The sequence below is a fragment of the Dromiciops gliroides genome, chromosome 5, assembly GCF_019393635.1.
Source record: "Dromiciops gliroides isolate mDroGli1 chromosome 5, mDroGli1.pri, whole genome shotgun sequence".
Taxonomy (NCBI): Eukaryota; Metazoa; Chordata; class Mammalia; order Microbiotheria; family Microbiotheriidae; genus Dromiciops; species Dromiciops gliroides.
The window spans coordinates 157084296-157102317 of NC_057865.1; the positions used below are offsets into that span (position 1 = coordinate 157084296).

The 18022-nt window shown below is 35.2% G+C and overlaps 1 protein-coding gene across 1 annotated transcript in view; it reads right to left on the reverse strand.

Annotated features, from left to right (window-relative positions):
* The window catches only part of PCLO (piccolo presynaptic cytomatrix protein), a 591416-nt gene extending 579324 nt beyond the window's left edge, over nucleotides 1–12092 (reverse strand). Inside the window, 2 exon segments of the mRNA XM_043967589.1 lie at nucleotides 2887–4285; nucleotides 11490–12092. Of these exon segments, the coding sequence (XP_043823524.1) occupies nucleotides 2887–4285; nucleotides 11490–11746 (1656 nt within the window). The 5' untranslated portion in view covers nucleotides 11747–12092.
* Between the last annotated feature and the right edge of the window lie 5930 nt (nucleotides 12093–18022).

The following is an 18022-nucleotide window of genomic DNA, read 5'->3' on the forward strand; positions in this document are numbered from 1 at the left end:
CCATCAAAATTCTGGATTCTCTTTTCTCTAATCCATCTGATATATTACAGCCTGATTAATCTTCCTAAGTCATAACTAGAATTGTTATTCCTGAGCTCAAAAATCTTTAATCAGGTTCCTATTTCATGTTTTATATATATATATATATATATATATATATATATATATATATATACACACACACACACACACATATATATGTATGTATGTATGTATGTATATACATTGTGTATATACATACACACATATACATATATACACATACATATACACACACATATATACATATATGTATGTGAGTATATTTATATTTTTTTTGAGAGGAAAAGGCATGCCATGAATTCTGTGCACAAACTTAATATCAGGTTGAAATATTCTTTTTTTTTCTGAGTGATGTGGCCAAGTGAAAGCATATGTTTTATGATTCTTCTTTTTTCCCTTTCTCATTTTGATTTAAGGAGGGGAGGTTTCTACATGGTCAGTGTTATCACTCACTGAAGGCAACAGCCACTTAGCAATAGGAGTGCCAGTGAAATAACATAAACCCTACCAGAAATTAGGAAGCAACATAATTGCCTAGGATTTATTCTAGGACAGATGAATAAGCACCCAAATGGCCTAAGGATCATGCCATTCAAAAAGAGGTTCTCTGATACCACAAATGGCAGGTACATCAGATAAGCAACAGTATGATGGGCAATAGTTTCCAGATCTAAAGAATTATTAGGCTAAGCCAGCAAACTTAAGAGAATCACTTGACAAATTAAGTGAAATCTAGTCTATGCTGGGTAGTTTTCATTTAATTTTTTTTATTAACTATAACCTTATTGTGGTAACTTTATAACCAAAGCTTATCTTTTAATAAATCTTACAAAACACATATTTGGAGATCTAGAACATGTAATATCAGGCATAAGAAGTGAGTGGGAAAATAGGTTTTGGAAGCAGGCAACAAGGTTCCAAGAGGGAAAAGTAATTATGAATTGAGTGTGACAGATCTGATTTTTGGACCATGGGAGACTAGTCAAGGTATACCAAGAGTAAAATGTCAGCAAAATTTAAAGAAAATGCAAGGAAAGCCGCTGGACCAAAGGTAATGATTTTCTGATAACTTTTAAGAGGGGACTGAGTCTACTGGAAGTTCTTATGATCAATAAGACGCATGACATAAGATCTAATTATTCACAATCTTATATTTTCAGTTATAGTACTAGGTTAACATCTTGAGACTGCCATTTGCCACCTATGTAATCTTAGCCAATTCATCTCTCTCTGTCTCAGTTTCCTTATCAACAAACTGAAGCCCCTCTACTAAATGATCTATAAGCACTAATTTCCTTTCCTAAATTATATGATTCTATAATTATAAATTCCTTAAGTTCAGGAATGTTTCATTTATCTTTATCTTGGGACCTATACATGGTAGGTCCCAAATTCCAAAGTGTATTGATTGAATAATTGTTATTGGCTAAAGTAGCTGCAAAATAGAAAACAAACAAACAAACCAATAGCGGGGTCAGGTGATAGTAGATCTGTAGCTAACAGAATCTAATTGTGAACATGGGCAACACACTGAATTTTTCTGAACCTCCATTTTCATACCTGTAAAATGGGTCTAAAATGTACCATTTATCTTACTATATGTTTTGGGGAAAATACTGTGCTTCATGAACATTAAAGCACTATGCAAATGCCATTTTATTATTAACAATTACTATTAAGATACAACACCATGGACAGTAGTCAGCTACATTATAATATGCTGGTGAGACTGTAATATATTAAGGGAATACCTTCTGAATATACATTATCATTATTAACTATAATAATTATTATCACTAATGGAAGTAAGATTTGTCATTAATAACAATAATGGTTAGTAATACTGATTTTTATTCATTATGACCATAGTGCACAAGCCTTTTCTCTGGGGCATATTTAAACTGCATAAGGCTTTAAATTAAAATGTACAAGAGTTCAAGCTTATCCATTCCACTGTCTGTCCCTCACTTGCTTTCCAAGCCAAAATGCACTGTCTGCCCACTTACCAGCTGTTCTCCAGCCTGACTAGGCAATTTCATTGTCTTCCTTCAGGGATATTCCATTCACTGTAGAAAATAAACCAGGTCTTGTCCACCATCTGGACCTCCAATCCTTACAATTTCAGCTCCAAGTCAGTAATAACCCCCTTTTCTCTAATGAGGGTACCATCACTACTGCAACTTTCACAATTTATTACATCATCATGGTTTGCACCATGACTTTGCTATGTAATATGTTCTTCTCTAGTTAAGGATTTGCTACCTCCTAAAATGTTACTTTACTTTTAGACAGAGAGAGAGACATAACACTCAGCATGGTGCTAGATACACAGTAGGTACAACATCCAATAAATGCTTGGTGATTGGTAATACAAAACCAACTGTCAAACTGTCTGAAAATCAGAGAGCACCTCAGGAAAAAATGTCAGGATTCATACCAATAATGCTGAGAACATAGTTAACATTAATGTGTTTAAGAACTATGCATTGTTTCATGACAAATGTCAGGTTAAAAAAAAAAAGATATGCTCAGCAGAGTGGAATAGAAGAGAGAGGAATGATTTTTAGACAGTATCTCAATTTGAATCCCAACCTGCTACATACTACATATATATATATATATGGCCTGAGGTAAGTAACTTCTAAGGGCCTCATTTTTGTCACATGTAAAGTAAAGAGGTTTAACTAGATATTATCTAGTGTCCATTTCATCTTTAGACCCTGTTTAATAAAGAGTGATATGACAAAACCATGAGATTGTTTGGAAGAATACCATTTCACAATAAAGGCAGCATTATCTATATTCACTAAGTTTAGAAAGAGAGACTACAAAAAATATACTGACCTCTGTTATATGTGGGGGACTGAACCCACACAGGCTACAGACAGTTGTTTGACACTGAGTACAAGTATTATAATTGGCCTTTTCCGGAGTGTGTAGCAGAAGTTCTGTGGTAGTGCAAAGAGGACAAAAAGTTTTAGGGGGACCCTGTGCTGATGTCAGTGCTGTAGATGGGGATGAAGTTGATTGTGGTTGCAAAGGTTTTCCAAGCTCTGCTTGTTGGCTTGATGGTTTTGTAGTTGGCTGACCAAGGGGTTTTGTTGGTCCTGGCTGCTGAGAGGGGGGTTTTGTGGGCCCTAACTGTTGGGCAGGAGGTTTCATGGTCCCTGGCTGTTGGATGGGGGTCTTTGAAGGTCCAGGTTGCTGGGTAGATGGTTTCATGGTCCCTGGCTGCTGGGTGGGGGTCTTTGAAGTACCAGTTTGCTGAGTGGGCAGTTTTGTGGGCCCAGGCTGCTGAGTGGGCAGTTTTGCTGGCCCAGGCTGCTGAGTGGGAGGTTTTGCTGGCCCAGGCTGCTGAGTGGGAGGTTTTGCTGGCCCAGGCTGCTGAGTGGGAGGTTTTGCTGGCCCAGGCTGCTGAGTGGGAGGTTTTGCTGGCCCAGGCTGCTGAGTGGGAGGTTTTGCTGGCCCAGGCTGCTGAGTGGGTGATTTTGTGGGACCTGACTGTTGAACAGGTGGTTTTATGGGGTCTGGCTGTTGGACAGGTGGTTTTGTTGCCCCTGGTTGCTGGGAAAGTATTTTCGATGGGCCTTGTGATACTGATTTAGAAGGATCTGATTTTGAAGGGTCTGGCTGAGATTTGGTTGGACCTCGTTGTTGAAGTGGTGGTTTTGACTGTTCTGATCGTGAAGCTTCTTCTTCTGTAGGTCCTAAAGCTTGAGTTGGCTTTCCTGTCCCAAGAGGCTGAGGTTTAGCTTTTCCAGGTTGTTGAGGAGGTATTGATTTGGTAGTACCAGCTTGCTGAGATGTAACTTTGGGAGGCCCTTGTGGCTTTGCAATTGGTTTAGGGGACTGCTGTTGAGATGTGGGCTTTGTGATTCCTTCAGTCTTCCCCTGTTCCTTCTGAGCAACTTTTTGTTTCCTAGTGGTTTCTTCCTGGGATACATCAGAGTCTGATATCAAATCAAAAGGGTTAAACTTATTTACAACAGATGAGACAGCACTTAATGGGTTGGATTCTGTGAGAAAGCTAGGCATGATGCTTGACTTTTGCTCTTCTTTAAAATCTGTTCTAGATTTCGATTCTCTCAAGCTAGTAGTAGAAGGGCTTCTTCCAGGGGATTTCTGTTCAGTTCTCAAAGTATCTGTTGTTCTACTTTTACTGAGAGTGGGTTGTCCAGGACGCCCAGGATCTGGAGGTTTCCCTGGTTGCTTTGGATGATGACTGGTATCAAACTCTGGTTTCCTGGAACAGTAAAGAAGAAAAGGAAATGAAAATAATGGAATTTACCAATCAAATAATGAACATACATTGATTGCTCACCTACTATGTGCCAGGCACTGTGCTAGTCACTGGGCATACAAACACAAAGAATGTAATTGTAAACATTACAAATTTGTATTTGTAAACATAAACATAAATATTTCCTATTCCACAGAAACTTATATTGTTATAGGATTCTAAGCAACATAAGAAATTCTAACATTAAGTATATTGATGGAGTAGACTCCTAAAATTGGGTTGACTATATTTATAACACAGAAATAACCTAATAAGTAAATTTAAATAGCTAGATAAATTCAGATTGTATTTAAAATTTGCTTTGTAGCTGACACTGTACTTCTCATTTACTGCTTATCAGTGACTAAGTTATCAAGTACTATTAAGTCATGCCCTTACTTTGAGGTTTCCTCATCTACAAAATGAGGTCATTGGACTAGATGATCTCTAAGGTCCCTTCCAGCTTTAAAATCCTAGGATTCCTAAGAAATGCAGAGAAGAGGTAGTTAAGTGTCTACAAGGCCTATGGCCATTTCTCAATTAGCTGCAGAGAAAAGGAGGGATAGAAATCCCAATACATGGTATTGTAAGGTATTAATAAATGAATGTCTAACATCTTCAGTAAAAGTAAAATGGGTGCTACATATGTGTACTACTGTATTTGCACATGTGCACATATGTACATAAATATACGCATGCTTCTCTGTTGCTCTTACACAGTATTCCCACAAGATAGATTTATCAAAATTTAATGCTTAGAAATCCAAGGGGTGGGGTAGGGACCCCCACCATTTTTGTGCTGAAATTATCTCCAGATAACAGTTAGAGTTCCTATACAAACTCTTTAACAATTAAGCTTTCTTAGAAATGCTGATTTTACCCATGACAATGGCACAAATTGAGGATTTCTAAAAAGTTGTTCCTATATAAGTCATAAACATTAAACAACTTTAGAGATGCCTCCTGGATTCTTGCTAATACTGAAGAATTAGTTTAAGTAATCTATCCCTAGAAGAGGCTCTATGAGTTGCTTAGAAGCAGGAACTTCCATAATGACCATTTTCTTAAACGCTTATACTTGTTTTCTGGTACTAAAGGATGATAAGCAATTTCCTAGTTAATTATCTTCTACTTCATCTTCTCCTGCTATTTTTAACATTTCTTTACAGGGCACAGGAAGACACAAAAGATGGATTTTACTTGACTATTTTGATGATATGATGCATTTTCAAACATTTATAATTATGTACTTCAAATGGCTGATCTTTTTATATTTAGTTTTTACAGGAATCCATGACATTAATTTTTTTTAATAAAGCATACTCTACTGATGAAGATGCTAATAGAACATGCCATGCTGAAAAACATTCATTCTCATGGAATAAATCAGATTGTAAATATGCACTTCCTTTTAATGTCAGTGAATACCTGTTCTCTTTGATTAATAAAGCCTAATGAAGAATGAACCAAAGCAGTTTAGAATCAAAGAATATTAGAACTAGAAGGGACCTCAGACATCACTGGATTTAACCATCTCAAAGAAGACAATGAAATCCAGAGAAAAGTGATTTGTCCAAATGTAGTCAGATTTTTAGCTGGGACCCACATCTCTTTACTCTCAGCTCAGTATTATATCACACAAATATAGAATATTGATAGCTAAAACTTGTGATAATCCCTCAAGTTCTGTGGATGTAAAAGTTGAATATAAGATTTACTAATTGAGAGGCAAATCTGTGATCATTGAATTTAATATTTTAGTACTCATCTCAGATTCATCTGGTCAAGAAATTACCTACTTCATCATATAAAAGGTCGACTACAATTGGAAAATCTAATACACATTGAAAAGCAACTTACCAACTTACTTCTAAAATGAAGGAAAATTTGTTTTGCATGACTAAATATCTGCTAAAAGGGTTTTAATTTATTTTATTTTTCATTAACATGGAATGGTGGAAGATCAAAATTAAATTTTGCACATTCAATTAATTATTTTTTAAAAAATCAAAGAAAGAAATAAAATAAATGCCAGCTAATTCACATAAAGTTTTTTTTTTTAAATATAAGACTGTTAGGAAATTATTGGTACTGATAACCACATTGAGAGAAGCAGTTATAAAAAATAGTAGGTCTCAGTAATCCTTATTTAAAGTGTTAAAAAGAGAAGCTAATTTTTATCCTATTTTTAAATTATGAAAATTTGAAGGTTTCCAGATTTAAATTTCTAAGAAGCATTTTCATCTTTGAACATTAATTCTTTGCATGTTTCTGTTTATACAATAGAAAGAGCACTAAATTTCCAAGTTTAAAGTCCCTCATTCAAATTTGGCTTCAAAATTTCTTAGAAATAAAGAACTGTGAGAAAGTCACTTAATATTTTTTGAGTCTCTGTTTCTTATTTCTCAAATGGTAATAAAAGCTATTATTGTAAGCTGTAACATACTATGAAATTGTGAGGTATTATTTTTATTATTAATCATTCTATATAGATTTAAAGAAATCAGTGTGCAAGCCCAAATGGGGCTCATATTATACAATGCAACTCATATTATGAGGTTGGAATGGAGGGAGGATATCTCATCACATTATTAAGAGGAAATCATTCATACAGATTTTGAAAAAATTGGGGGTTTTTAATTTAGCTTAATCATTTAGTTTATGATTGGTAAAACTTTTACTTCAACACAGATTAAATCACCTTCAACTTTATTAATATCTCCTTGTTAGCAATTGCATCTCTCTACCTTTCCCTAGGACTTAAATGTCTGCTCTCCTAGTATTTCAGAGATAATGTTCTCATTTATTTTAATTAAACAAGAAAAGGTTGAAAGAATTTTATAGATAATTTTGAAAACAATTAAGACTACTAGGGTAGATCACTAAACTGCTTTAGTATTTCGAAATTTAAATGTTCAAATTCTACCATGGCCACTATATAAAAATATTATTAGTTGATATAATTATACAAATCATATTCAGCTCAGAGTACAAGTTATGGGTAGGATTGACCTTTTTGAAATATTTGGCAAGGAATGTAATTTCCTAGAGCAAATTATTATACAATTACTGAATTGAAATTCTCAACTCTAAGGTATTTTCAAAAAGCAATTTCTCTGTGTTAATGTAGATAACATTTCTGACTGCTCTGCTCTGGAAAAAAACATAGATAAAAGGTATTCATTAAGAATATTTTGGAGCTTTCATGCTGTTCTCAGGACCTATACCATGGGATTGCATTATAGTTGATACCAACTTAATACAAATTATTGTAATAATTCAGTAAATAAAATTCCTTGGACAGAATCCATGACAAACCATTATTATACAGAATCACATTCTGGAAGCAAATAGTTCTATAATGAAGTTCCAACATATGAACCTTTCTTTTCCTGTGGTTAGAGTATTTTATAACATCGAACTCATATGTGAGTTACCTAGAAATTGTATAAATAGCCATGTTGAAATTATGGCCTGTTTATAACAGTAAGTAGCATGATTACTGAAAGTTACTTTTACTATCAATATTAGCAATTATAGCTGCATTGACTAAAAAGAAACATTAATGGTATGAAATTTTAGACTCTGCATTGTTAAAAACAACAACAACTATGTGCATCACTATCCTGACCTCCCTGCTGGCAGTCTTTACTATTAAATGTTGTAATTATGGACAGCAAAAGATCCAGAGAGATCAATACCTAATAGCTATCAAAGGTGATATTACTGGAACATAAAATAAGGAGGAAAAGAAATGGAGATATAATTATATGGCCAGAAAAAAATTCTTAAGGATGTATCTCAGTTAATCATAGTTTGGTGGTTAAAAAAATCTCTTAATGTAGCATCTATGTAGTTAAATAAGAGGTAAAAAGAAAATGTATTGAATTATGAATGATATACTGTGTTACAACATTTGCCCAACTTCTCTGATCAAAACTTCAATCTTATAGTTCCATTTTAAACTGATAAAATAAAAATAAGTAAATCCTATATGCCTCTTAAGACCTGGATATTATCTCACTCTAAGAGAAAGCAAGTTAGATGTAACAAATACCTAGGACAGGCTAAAAAAAATGTTCAAGGGGATATCAAAGGATAATAGTACCAGAGAAAACCCTCAGGTTTCTAACACAATATCCTACCAATTAGGAGTATCTCTCAGCAAAGAACTTTGGAACTGACCCATCTGTACCTAAGAAAATACTAAGTAGGAAAAGTAGCAAAATTGGATTCTCTCGAGTATAGAAGGGATCAAAATAACCAGGAGCACTTCCTTTGATACCTCTAATATTCTATCATACTACCTAACTCCCCATGCCTAGCCCTTCTTTTGATTTCAATGTTCTTTTATCATGAGATTTAAATTATTTTCCCCTGACAGTTACAGGGGGAAAACATCCAATAATAATTTAATGGATTTACATATCTTTTCAATCGCAAATTAAACAGCAGTCATAATGGTAGCTGTCTTATGCAAGGGAGGTATACAAAGAACCAACAGACATATCCAACACCATTTACAGATTCCCAGCTTTGCTTAGGACTGTGTTGAGGTATGTAAAATTGCAGAACTGAAGGTGAGCTTAGAGATCACCAAACTGAAGAAACTGAAGTCCAGAATGAAGAAATTATTTACCCAAAGTTCTCAATAGCTAGTTAATAACAGTCAGCACTAAGAGCTAAGACTCGTCAATCCTACTCCATCTCTTATTCCACTACATCATGTGCCCTTTTCATAAGTCAATGAATATGTACTTTTCACATAAAATAAAATGTATGGCTAGTACAAACAAAGCATTATGACACTAAAAAACTGAAGCAAATAAAAAATTTAAAGTATTAAGTCCCAAAATGAAACATAATCATATCTTATTATAATATATTACAATATAACTAATATCATTTAATAATAATAATATAATGACTTAACATACTCAATATGCTTTTATGAATGTTATTTAATTTACCTTCACAAAAACAATCCTTTGAGGTTGATGTTATCAAAGCCATTTAATAGATGAAGATGCTGAGGAACTGGAAGGTTAGATAATTTTTCTAATTTATTATGGACAATTTGGGACAGTCATTCTGGAACCTAGAGGTGTGAATATGTGTGTTTGTGCACACAGACACTTGTTTCCTTTTTTATCATTATTGAGAGGAATAGTGTCCTCTGATTATAGAAAAAAATTGAAGCACTTTTCAGAGGTCTATATCTCTGAAAAATAGAAATGTAATGAAAATGTCAGAAATCATGTATATTTATTTCCTGAAGATTCTATCTGAAATAACTGGGGACTGAAAAACATACTGTTCGTAGGAATTGTCATATAAGCAATAATTATGTGACTTTGGCTGAAGCAAAAAAGTGATGCCTTCCACATATATATTCATAGTCTAACCTGATGTTCTTTAAGGTCTTCAATGAACAAAAGTTAGAAGCAAAAAATGACAGCAAAAAAAAAAAAAAAAAACCACAGCTGGTCTTTTCTAGTTATTTAACCAGTGTCCTAGACCTGTTGAAATAACTTGGTATGAGACAATGAAAACATTATTATTACCAATTAATTTTAAAAGATGGGCCTCAGCTTCCTCATCTGTAAAATCATGGGAGTAGATATGAATTACTAAGGAGCTCTTTTCCAGTTCTATGATCCTAAGAAGCTGTGTCATTTAACACTAATCTAAGAAATAATATTGAATCCTAATTCATAATTTATAATAATTCATGTCTTCAATAAATATGTGACACAAAAAATCAGAATAGAAATTTTCAAAAGCAGTTTCTAAATTTTCTGAAATATTGCTGAAATCACATATTTTACAAAGTTAGAGGAGTCACAAGTTTAATGGGAATAGTGTTTTTCTTGGTACCTTAAATTTTTTTTTATATCAAAAGAAATCTCAAGAGATTCTGAAAGAAAATGTTCAATACTAAAAACAATAGAATTGTCACAGAACATTTTTCAACATTTGTAATAATCGCCTTTTTCAATTATCCTTTCAATAAACCCATATAATCCCAAGTAAATTAAAATGCTATTTATTTCAAAAAATTAATGATATCATATGACCTGATTTCATGTTTTTTCTTTTCCTCCAAATTTAGCCACCTTCCCTATAAGAAAATAACCACCAATGTTTTTTTCCCTTAGATTGTGATACCAGAAGACTCGTTTCAGGACCATGGATAGAGAAATGGTCCCCTTTCTCTTCCAAGAGGTGGTGAGCCTTTTTTACAAAAATGAGGGTTGGCCAAGCATTCTGTACATGACTATGCACACTTCTTACTATTACTAATTAAAGAAAAAATAATTTGTTAGAGGTAAGAAGGAAGAAAGTGGGGAGAACATTAGCAGATTACTATCAATCATCTAACTCTTACATTTGCCAGGGAAGGTAACTAAGGAGTTTGTAATCTTTTTGATAAATATATATTGTATGTTACAAAATACAAATAAAAGATTTTCAAGTTAATAAAAGTTCCAACATGTATTTCCATGAAATAGATACTTTGTCATACACAAGGGGTAAATCCATAAAATTTAAAATTATATTGACAGCCATATCAGAAAAATACCAACCTACTACTGATTGGTATATGCTACAGAATGCTTTATATTCTAATAAAATAGTTATATCCAAACTATACCCCTTGATTTCCTTCAAGAGTGAAAGAAGAGAAACAACTACCAGGAGAACGGAAGGTATTATTAAAGATATAATTACTGTTATGTATAATAGGAAGACATTTCTGATACTTCCAAAGATAAGATACAGGCAAAAATACTACTCTATTTAGCTCACAACACATCCCGTGTTTTTTAATGGAATACTTCTAGATTAATATATTAGAAACGTCTCTGGATGTCATCAGATAAGAACAATCTGAAAGATGAGAATTACAACTTAAAACCATGCTAAAACCCATAATAAGGTAATGCTTGCCTATTTCAGCAAAACTCTACTACAAATCCTTTTTTTCCCTCACCCATCCAGATGGCATATGATCACTGTATCCCCACCCCATTAGTGAGAATAAAATAAAGGGAGGTTACATCTATGCAGCACTCTACTCATACATACGTGCTCACACATATGTGCCTATGGAGCTGTAACACGTATGCATAAACATATATATGTATACATATAATGCTGTGCATGCCTTTGCATAGAAGGTGGTTCCGCTGCGGCGGGGGGGACGTTTCCTTTGGGCAGCCCCTGCGCCCTTGACATGACAGCAGCGATCTGTCTCCTCTCCTCCTCGCTCAGCTGGCTCAGGTCCGCCTCCATGCCGGCCGGGATCATGGTGTGTAAGGTGCTCCCCGCCCCGCCGTCCCCTCCTCCGGCTGCCGCCGCCGCCGCAGCAGCTGTCAGCCCTTCAGGGAGACCTTCCCCTTCCAAGCTCGCTTCGTTGCCCATGGCTCAGGGAGGCTCCTCAGAGGCCAGCTCCCCACCCTCCTTTGCCTCTTAGCCTAGATGCAGGCAGCCAGAAGGGGAAAATAACCCCCTACTCCTGTCGGGCGAGTAGACGTACAGATGTGACTCCACGGGTGAAGGATCAGGCTTCCCTCCCTTCTTCTAGTACACAGCTGGATGGCTGGAGCGGAAGCCAGGGGATTAGTCCTGTTCGCAGGTAACTACCGTTATTGCTTCCTCCATGTTGGCCGGTATCAAACAACGTTTGCTAGAGATCCCTCCTGGCTGCTGCAGCTCCAGCTTCCCAAGCTAGAGAAGAAACAGATCTGAGCTATGCCAGGCTGATTCAGTCCCCTCCCTCCCTTTCTCCTCCACCTCCTCCTCTCCCTCCCTCTTCAGTGAGCATGCTCCTCTCAGAACAGGTGATTTCTCCACCCACCCACCCCCCCAGCCACTCCCACTCAGATTTTCCTTTTTTCCTCAGCCAACTCACTCTAATGCTTTTAAAGGTATAGGAAGCTAATGGAGAAGCAGCGTAGGGGGGAAAACCCAGCTTTTTTTTCAGGCATTGCACAGGTTGCCTTAATCTGGATTTTAGACTACTGGAAGAAATCTAGGGGCTTTATGAGTTGCTTTGGCTCATGGGATTTGTAGTTTATCTTTCCCAGGAAGGACTCAGTCTAAAAGACCCTTGAAAGGGTTCAGGTAATTGTAATTTTATTACCTAAGAAGATAGTAAAGAAAGATTAGCACCATGGGGACTATGTTTCTAAATAATATGCAAACTATTCTATTTAATTCAGTTCTTTAACACATTAAGTGAGAGCTCCTTTAAAATGGTATACTTTCAGTAAACCAGACAAGGTTGAGTATTTATAAATACTCTATTTCCCAGGTCTGTGGATTCTCCCGTTTATAAAGAATTATGGGAATCGTAGTACCAGATGTTACACACTAGCACAGTACAGAAACAGACTTTGATGATCGATCTTGATATTGTTGACTGCTAAAACAGAAGTCATGCCTAACATACTTTCCTTTGGTGCTACGTGTTACCCAGTCTGCTGTCTCTATTCTGCTCCCCAACTGTTGTTTTTTCCAAGTGGGCCCATGAACAAGAGACTAAGGAGAAGAAAAGTCTGATAACTATCAAAGGAATACAAATGAAAATTAAAATATGTGTTATTCAAATAGTTCCTTGGAAGAGTGCTACAATATTTTATTAGACACAAGGCAACACCTAGAAAGGTGAACAGCTATAGCTGTGGCTTAATGAACCTCTAGTTAAAAGAAAAGAAAAAATTCCTCCTCTCTCAAGTGGTTCCAAAATGGTTTCATCACTTGTGCTCCTCCTGCTTTTCTAAAACTTTAAAAAGCACTTCCACGAACCTTGTCATAATGTCCATTTCCTCAAACAAATTCATGTTGAATTTCTGCAGAAGGATTTTTTTTACAGTTTAAAAATCACATCACAGCATAAATCATGTCCTGGGGATCAGGTGTCTAGGAGAGCAGCCATTTTTAACTAAGAGCACATCAAGTTACCAGAGCTTACATCTGATCCATTTTGCAGTGTATCTACACTCTAAGCAAAATACTCTTCTAAAGATACAATCGTTGCACCACATAAAAAAGCTCTAATGGTTAATAATATAAAACCACTTATTTTTAAATCTTCATACTTTTATTTCATATCAACAAAGCAGAACAAGAGGAATACAGTTACTATCACATAATACATTCCTGGGTATATTATGATGTGACTTTCTTAATATATGGATAAAATTATCAGTGAAATCAGAAGCAAATAGAATAATAAATCATCAGAATAAACAAACCCAAGTAATTTACCTGTTGTTGACCATATTTATAAGAAAATATTTTAAAAACTTTTTTTGTTCCTAGATGATTTTTAGCTCTGGCTTAAGCTTCTGTGCAAATACAAGTAAACAAGGACATGATTTTAGGTCCTTGAGACACTTAGTAATTGATCTATACATATCCAGGTTATTTTTTCAAGGATTTAACATATATGTCAAAGTGAAGAGAATGAGATTCAAGAAGGGGGAAGAGAGAAAAAAAATGAAAAAATTAGATTGTTTCCCATCTCATATTAATCAAATCCAGTCTACAAAAATTATATAATAGTACTCTCTCCTAAGCTCCTTATTCAAGCTTTACCATGAACAGGCTGAAAAATCTCTATACCCATGGACTCTGCCTTACATATCATTCTTTTTCCTTCCCCAAATATTATCAACAGTTCTTTCAAAATTGCAAATACTCTCAGGATGCTAGCCTCCAAATCTCGGTTGTTTCCTGCTCATGTTTCAGAGTTAATTATTAGCCATGCAACTTGGATTAAAAACAGGACTTTATGGTGTCCCGGTCACTTCCTAAGCAGTTGACTGACAAAAATACTTATTTTTAGTCTCAGCTTGTCTTATTCACCACCTTCCTTTCCAACTGATGTAGTGACCTACATCTCTAGAGAACCTGGTCTTAAAATTCCCTGTTTATTTACTCCAGTGATCTGATGCAGTTCCATTACTGACTATTTTTCCTTTCCCTAGCTAGGGTTTCTACTTCAGAGGACAATAATCAAATGGATTTGTTTATTAGCACTTATACAGCTTTTAGAGGTTGCTTCCACAGAGTGGAGTAACCGAGTCTGATAGGATCTTTACACACATCATTCAAATAAGGATTAAACCTTAAGACCAGTTATTGCCTAAGAATAAATGTTAAAAAGTTTTTTTTTTAAAAGCAGCAACTCTAAGGAAAATATCTCAGCATTATCTGTGTTGATGTTCAAAAAGCTATATTTCATAGAAATAAACAAAAATGAGATTGTTCTTTAGGAAAATTCTTTTTATAGTTAAACATGAAAAGAAAATATAGTTTGCTTCTTTGTATGCTGTAATTGTTCTTTTTGGATGTTGATAATTGAAACATCATTTTTTGTGGGAGTAAGAAGGACATTCGGATTATAATGACATCAGTGGAAGAAACTCCATGTGTGGACAGTTCCTACACTGATGCAGATTGGCAACTCATTTATAATTTGTATTCTTAAAGAGGTACCAGCTCTCTATCCCATACACATTTATTTTCAGAAGATTATACTAATTTTATTCTATATACATGTGCATGTAAATCATTTGCATTTGGATTCAGACTAAGTTCTAGTTCAGTCTAAGCTGAACCAATTTAGAATTTATCTATCTGATCAGGCTTCTGCTGTAATAAGGACCAAGACATCCTTTCTATTTTCTTTTTAAGTGATTGCACGGCTTTTGAATTGCTCCTTTCAACCATTTCTCTTAATGCAGTTTTCAGGGTGTAAAAATGGGATTCACAGCTATGGTGGATGGAATTCAAGTGAGATCACAGTTGATTGTGAACAGACCTCTCAACTCATGAATCACATGGAAAAGGTGTTAAAGAAAAATTATGTCTATTTAAAGGTTGATAGAATTTTATTTTTGACTCCTTACATCTTAAACATCAGGTGACATATTTCCCTTTATAAGAATCAAAAAATAGATTTGTCATTTAACATCACAAGGCACTGCACTAAAGTTTACACTGTATATGTTTCTTTTGACACAAGAAATTTGTGATGTTAAGACAGAGAAATGATTTATAATACTTATATCACAAGAAAGCACATTTTAACTGATGATTATTGAATAATAAAACATCGATTTGTGCCATCATCATTTATTCCAATTTTGCACTTAGGGATATTAGATAGAAAAAAAAATTAACTTATACACAAAGCTTAGTCTACCAAAAATGAAACTTTCTAACTTCCTATACTTTCTTCAAAAGGATGAGTCCTTCCCAGAGCTATAACAAGGAATTTGGCTGCCTAAGTAAGGTTGGAAAGTTACTTCTCCTATCTATTACTATACACTGGTGTTAACATATCCACCTTCACTAATCACAAATAAGCATGTATGTGCCAATTAGAGTGGAACTGTCTAGTATTTGTATAAAATATATGAGTATAAAAAAGGTAATATTACAATCCCTTCTTATATGCTACCCCAGCCTAGCTTACATACCTATGGTCAAACTCTGCTCCTTCTCTTCTTTTTAAAGGAATGTAAAATGCAGTGAATAAGTATTCATGAATCAATAAATCTCAGAGGATCCATTAAGGTTTGGGGTTAAAAATAGAAAGCTTGGAAGAAAGGCCTGTTTACATTTAATTTAACATTAATGCTAAGAATTTCCCATTTTAATCTAAAAGTATCATAATATTCAAAGTGCCTTCAAAGGTAATTTGTGCAAACTCTGATTCACACACTATGTGAATACCCTCATCATCTCTGAGGAGTGTTAATCCAGTCTTTGATTGAAAGATGGAGAACTTAATATTTCACAAAATAACCTATTTCATTTTTTAAACACTCAGATAGTTAGGAAGTTATCCCTTACATTAAATCAAAATATAGCTGCCACTACAAATTACTGATATTATTTTTGCTATCAAGAGCAGTAGTCTTAAAAGTCCTTGGTTCCCTAGGTGGTTATGATATGGTGGAGGTGTGGGGAGAGTTGTTATTACTGCATGGGGTAGGTAATTAATTAATGGGAAGGTAGGTAATATTCTAACTCCCCTTGATAACATTCTGGAGCTTATCTCAAACACAACTACACTTACTTTTCACCCACAGTTCCCCATATTCTTTCAGTCTATAACATTTCAACTACCCCTTTTCTATCCTAGGTATGTGTCCCTTGGGGTAGTTATAACCTCACCTTGATCAAGATGTTCATAGCAGAATTAGGTGGAATGATATTTATAAGTATCCTCCTACTCCCAAGCATACTCACACTCCTATCCCCAGGTCATCTCATGGCTCTGTTGGGTACCCATGAAAGCAGGCCCAAAACCCACCCATCTTCTGAACACCTTTTTAACTCAAGGGCATTCTTCCAGTCATGAAGTTTCTTCTTTCACTCTCCCACATATCTGATCAGTGCTAAATCTTATCATTTATCTCTACAATTCTCAGATATGTTCAGTCATTTATTAAGCATCTACATATGCCAATCTCTGGGCAAAATGCTGGAGAAATAGTCAAAGACCAAAGGAAGTTCCTGTTCTCAAGGAACTCACAGTCTACTTGGAGAGACATCATATTAATAATTTTATATGAAAAAACCTAACAGAGGGAATAAAGTGGATAGGAAAGCGTTTCCTGCAGAAGGTGGAACTTTAGCTGGAAATTGAAGGAAGTCAGGAAAGCCAGGAAGCAGCGATGAAGAGGGAGAAAATTTCAGGTATGGAGGATAGCCAGTGAAAATGCATAAAGTAGGTAGATCAAGTGCCTTGTGCAAAGAACAACAAGGAGGAAAGTGTCACTAGATCAGAGTCCATGTTGTAGTATAAGGTGTAAGACTGCAAAGGAAGGGAATATTATGAAGATATTTGTATGCCAAAGGGTTTTATATTTGATTTTGGAGGTAAGAAGGAGACACAAGTTTATTAACTGTTGGGGAAAGAGCTTTAAACAGATCAATTTGGCAATTGATTGGAGGATGGAGTAGAGTGAGCAGCCACTTGAGGCAAACAGACCAACCAATAAGCTATTGAAATGGCCCAAGCATGAGGTAATGAAGGTCTGAACAGAAGGGTGGCAGTATTAGAGGAGAGAAAAGGACATATTTGAGAGATGTTAAGGTAAAATTGCTAGGACTTGACAACAGATTAGATATATGGTGTGGGGAGAAGTGTGGTACTCTTAGCTAAAATAGGGAAGAAGGAAGAGAGGATGGTTTGAAAGGGAAAGCTAATGAATCCATTTTGGGGAATGTTAAGTGTAAGATTTCTATGGGATATCAAGGTTGTGCTGTCTAATAGGCAGTCAGAGAGGTGAGCCTAAAGGTCAACATAAAGTTTGGGGTTCAGTAAGTAGACTGGTGAATCATCAGCATAGAGATGCTAAATGAATCCATAGGAGCTGATACGACAACCATATATTCCATTTCTTCACTTGCACAGACACTACCCAAACTTAATACTTTACATCTCTTGCATGGGTTATTGCAATACCTTCCTAATTGGTCTCTTTACCTCATGTATCTCAATTTCTATTCATCCTCCATATACTACTCATGTGATTTTCCTAAAACACAAATATGGCCTTGCTCAGTTAACTCCACTGGCTCCCTATCAAGTACAAGATCATTAAAAACTTCTTTGTTTAGCATGAAAATATTTTACAATATGGCCTTAAACTGTTTTAATCATAGATATTATTTCCC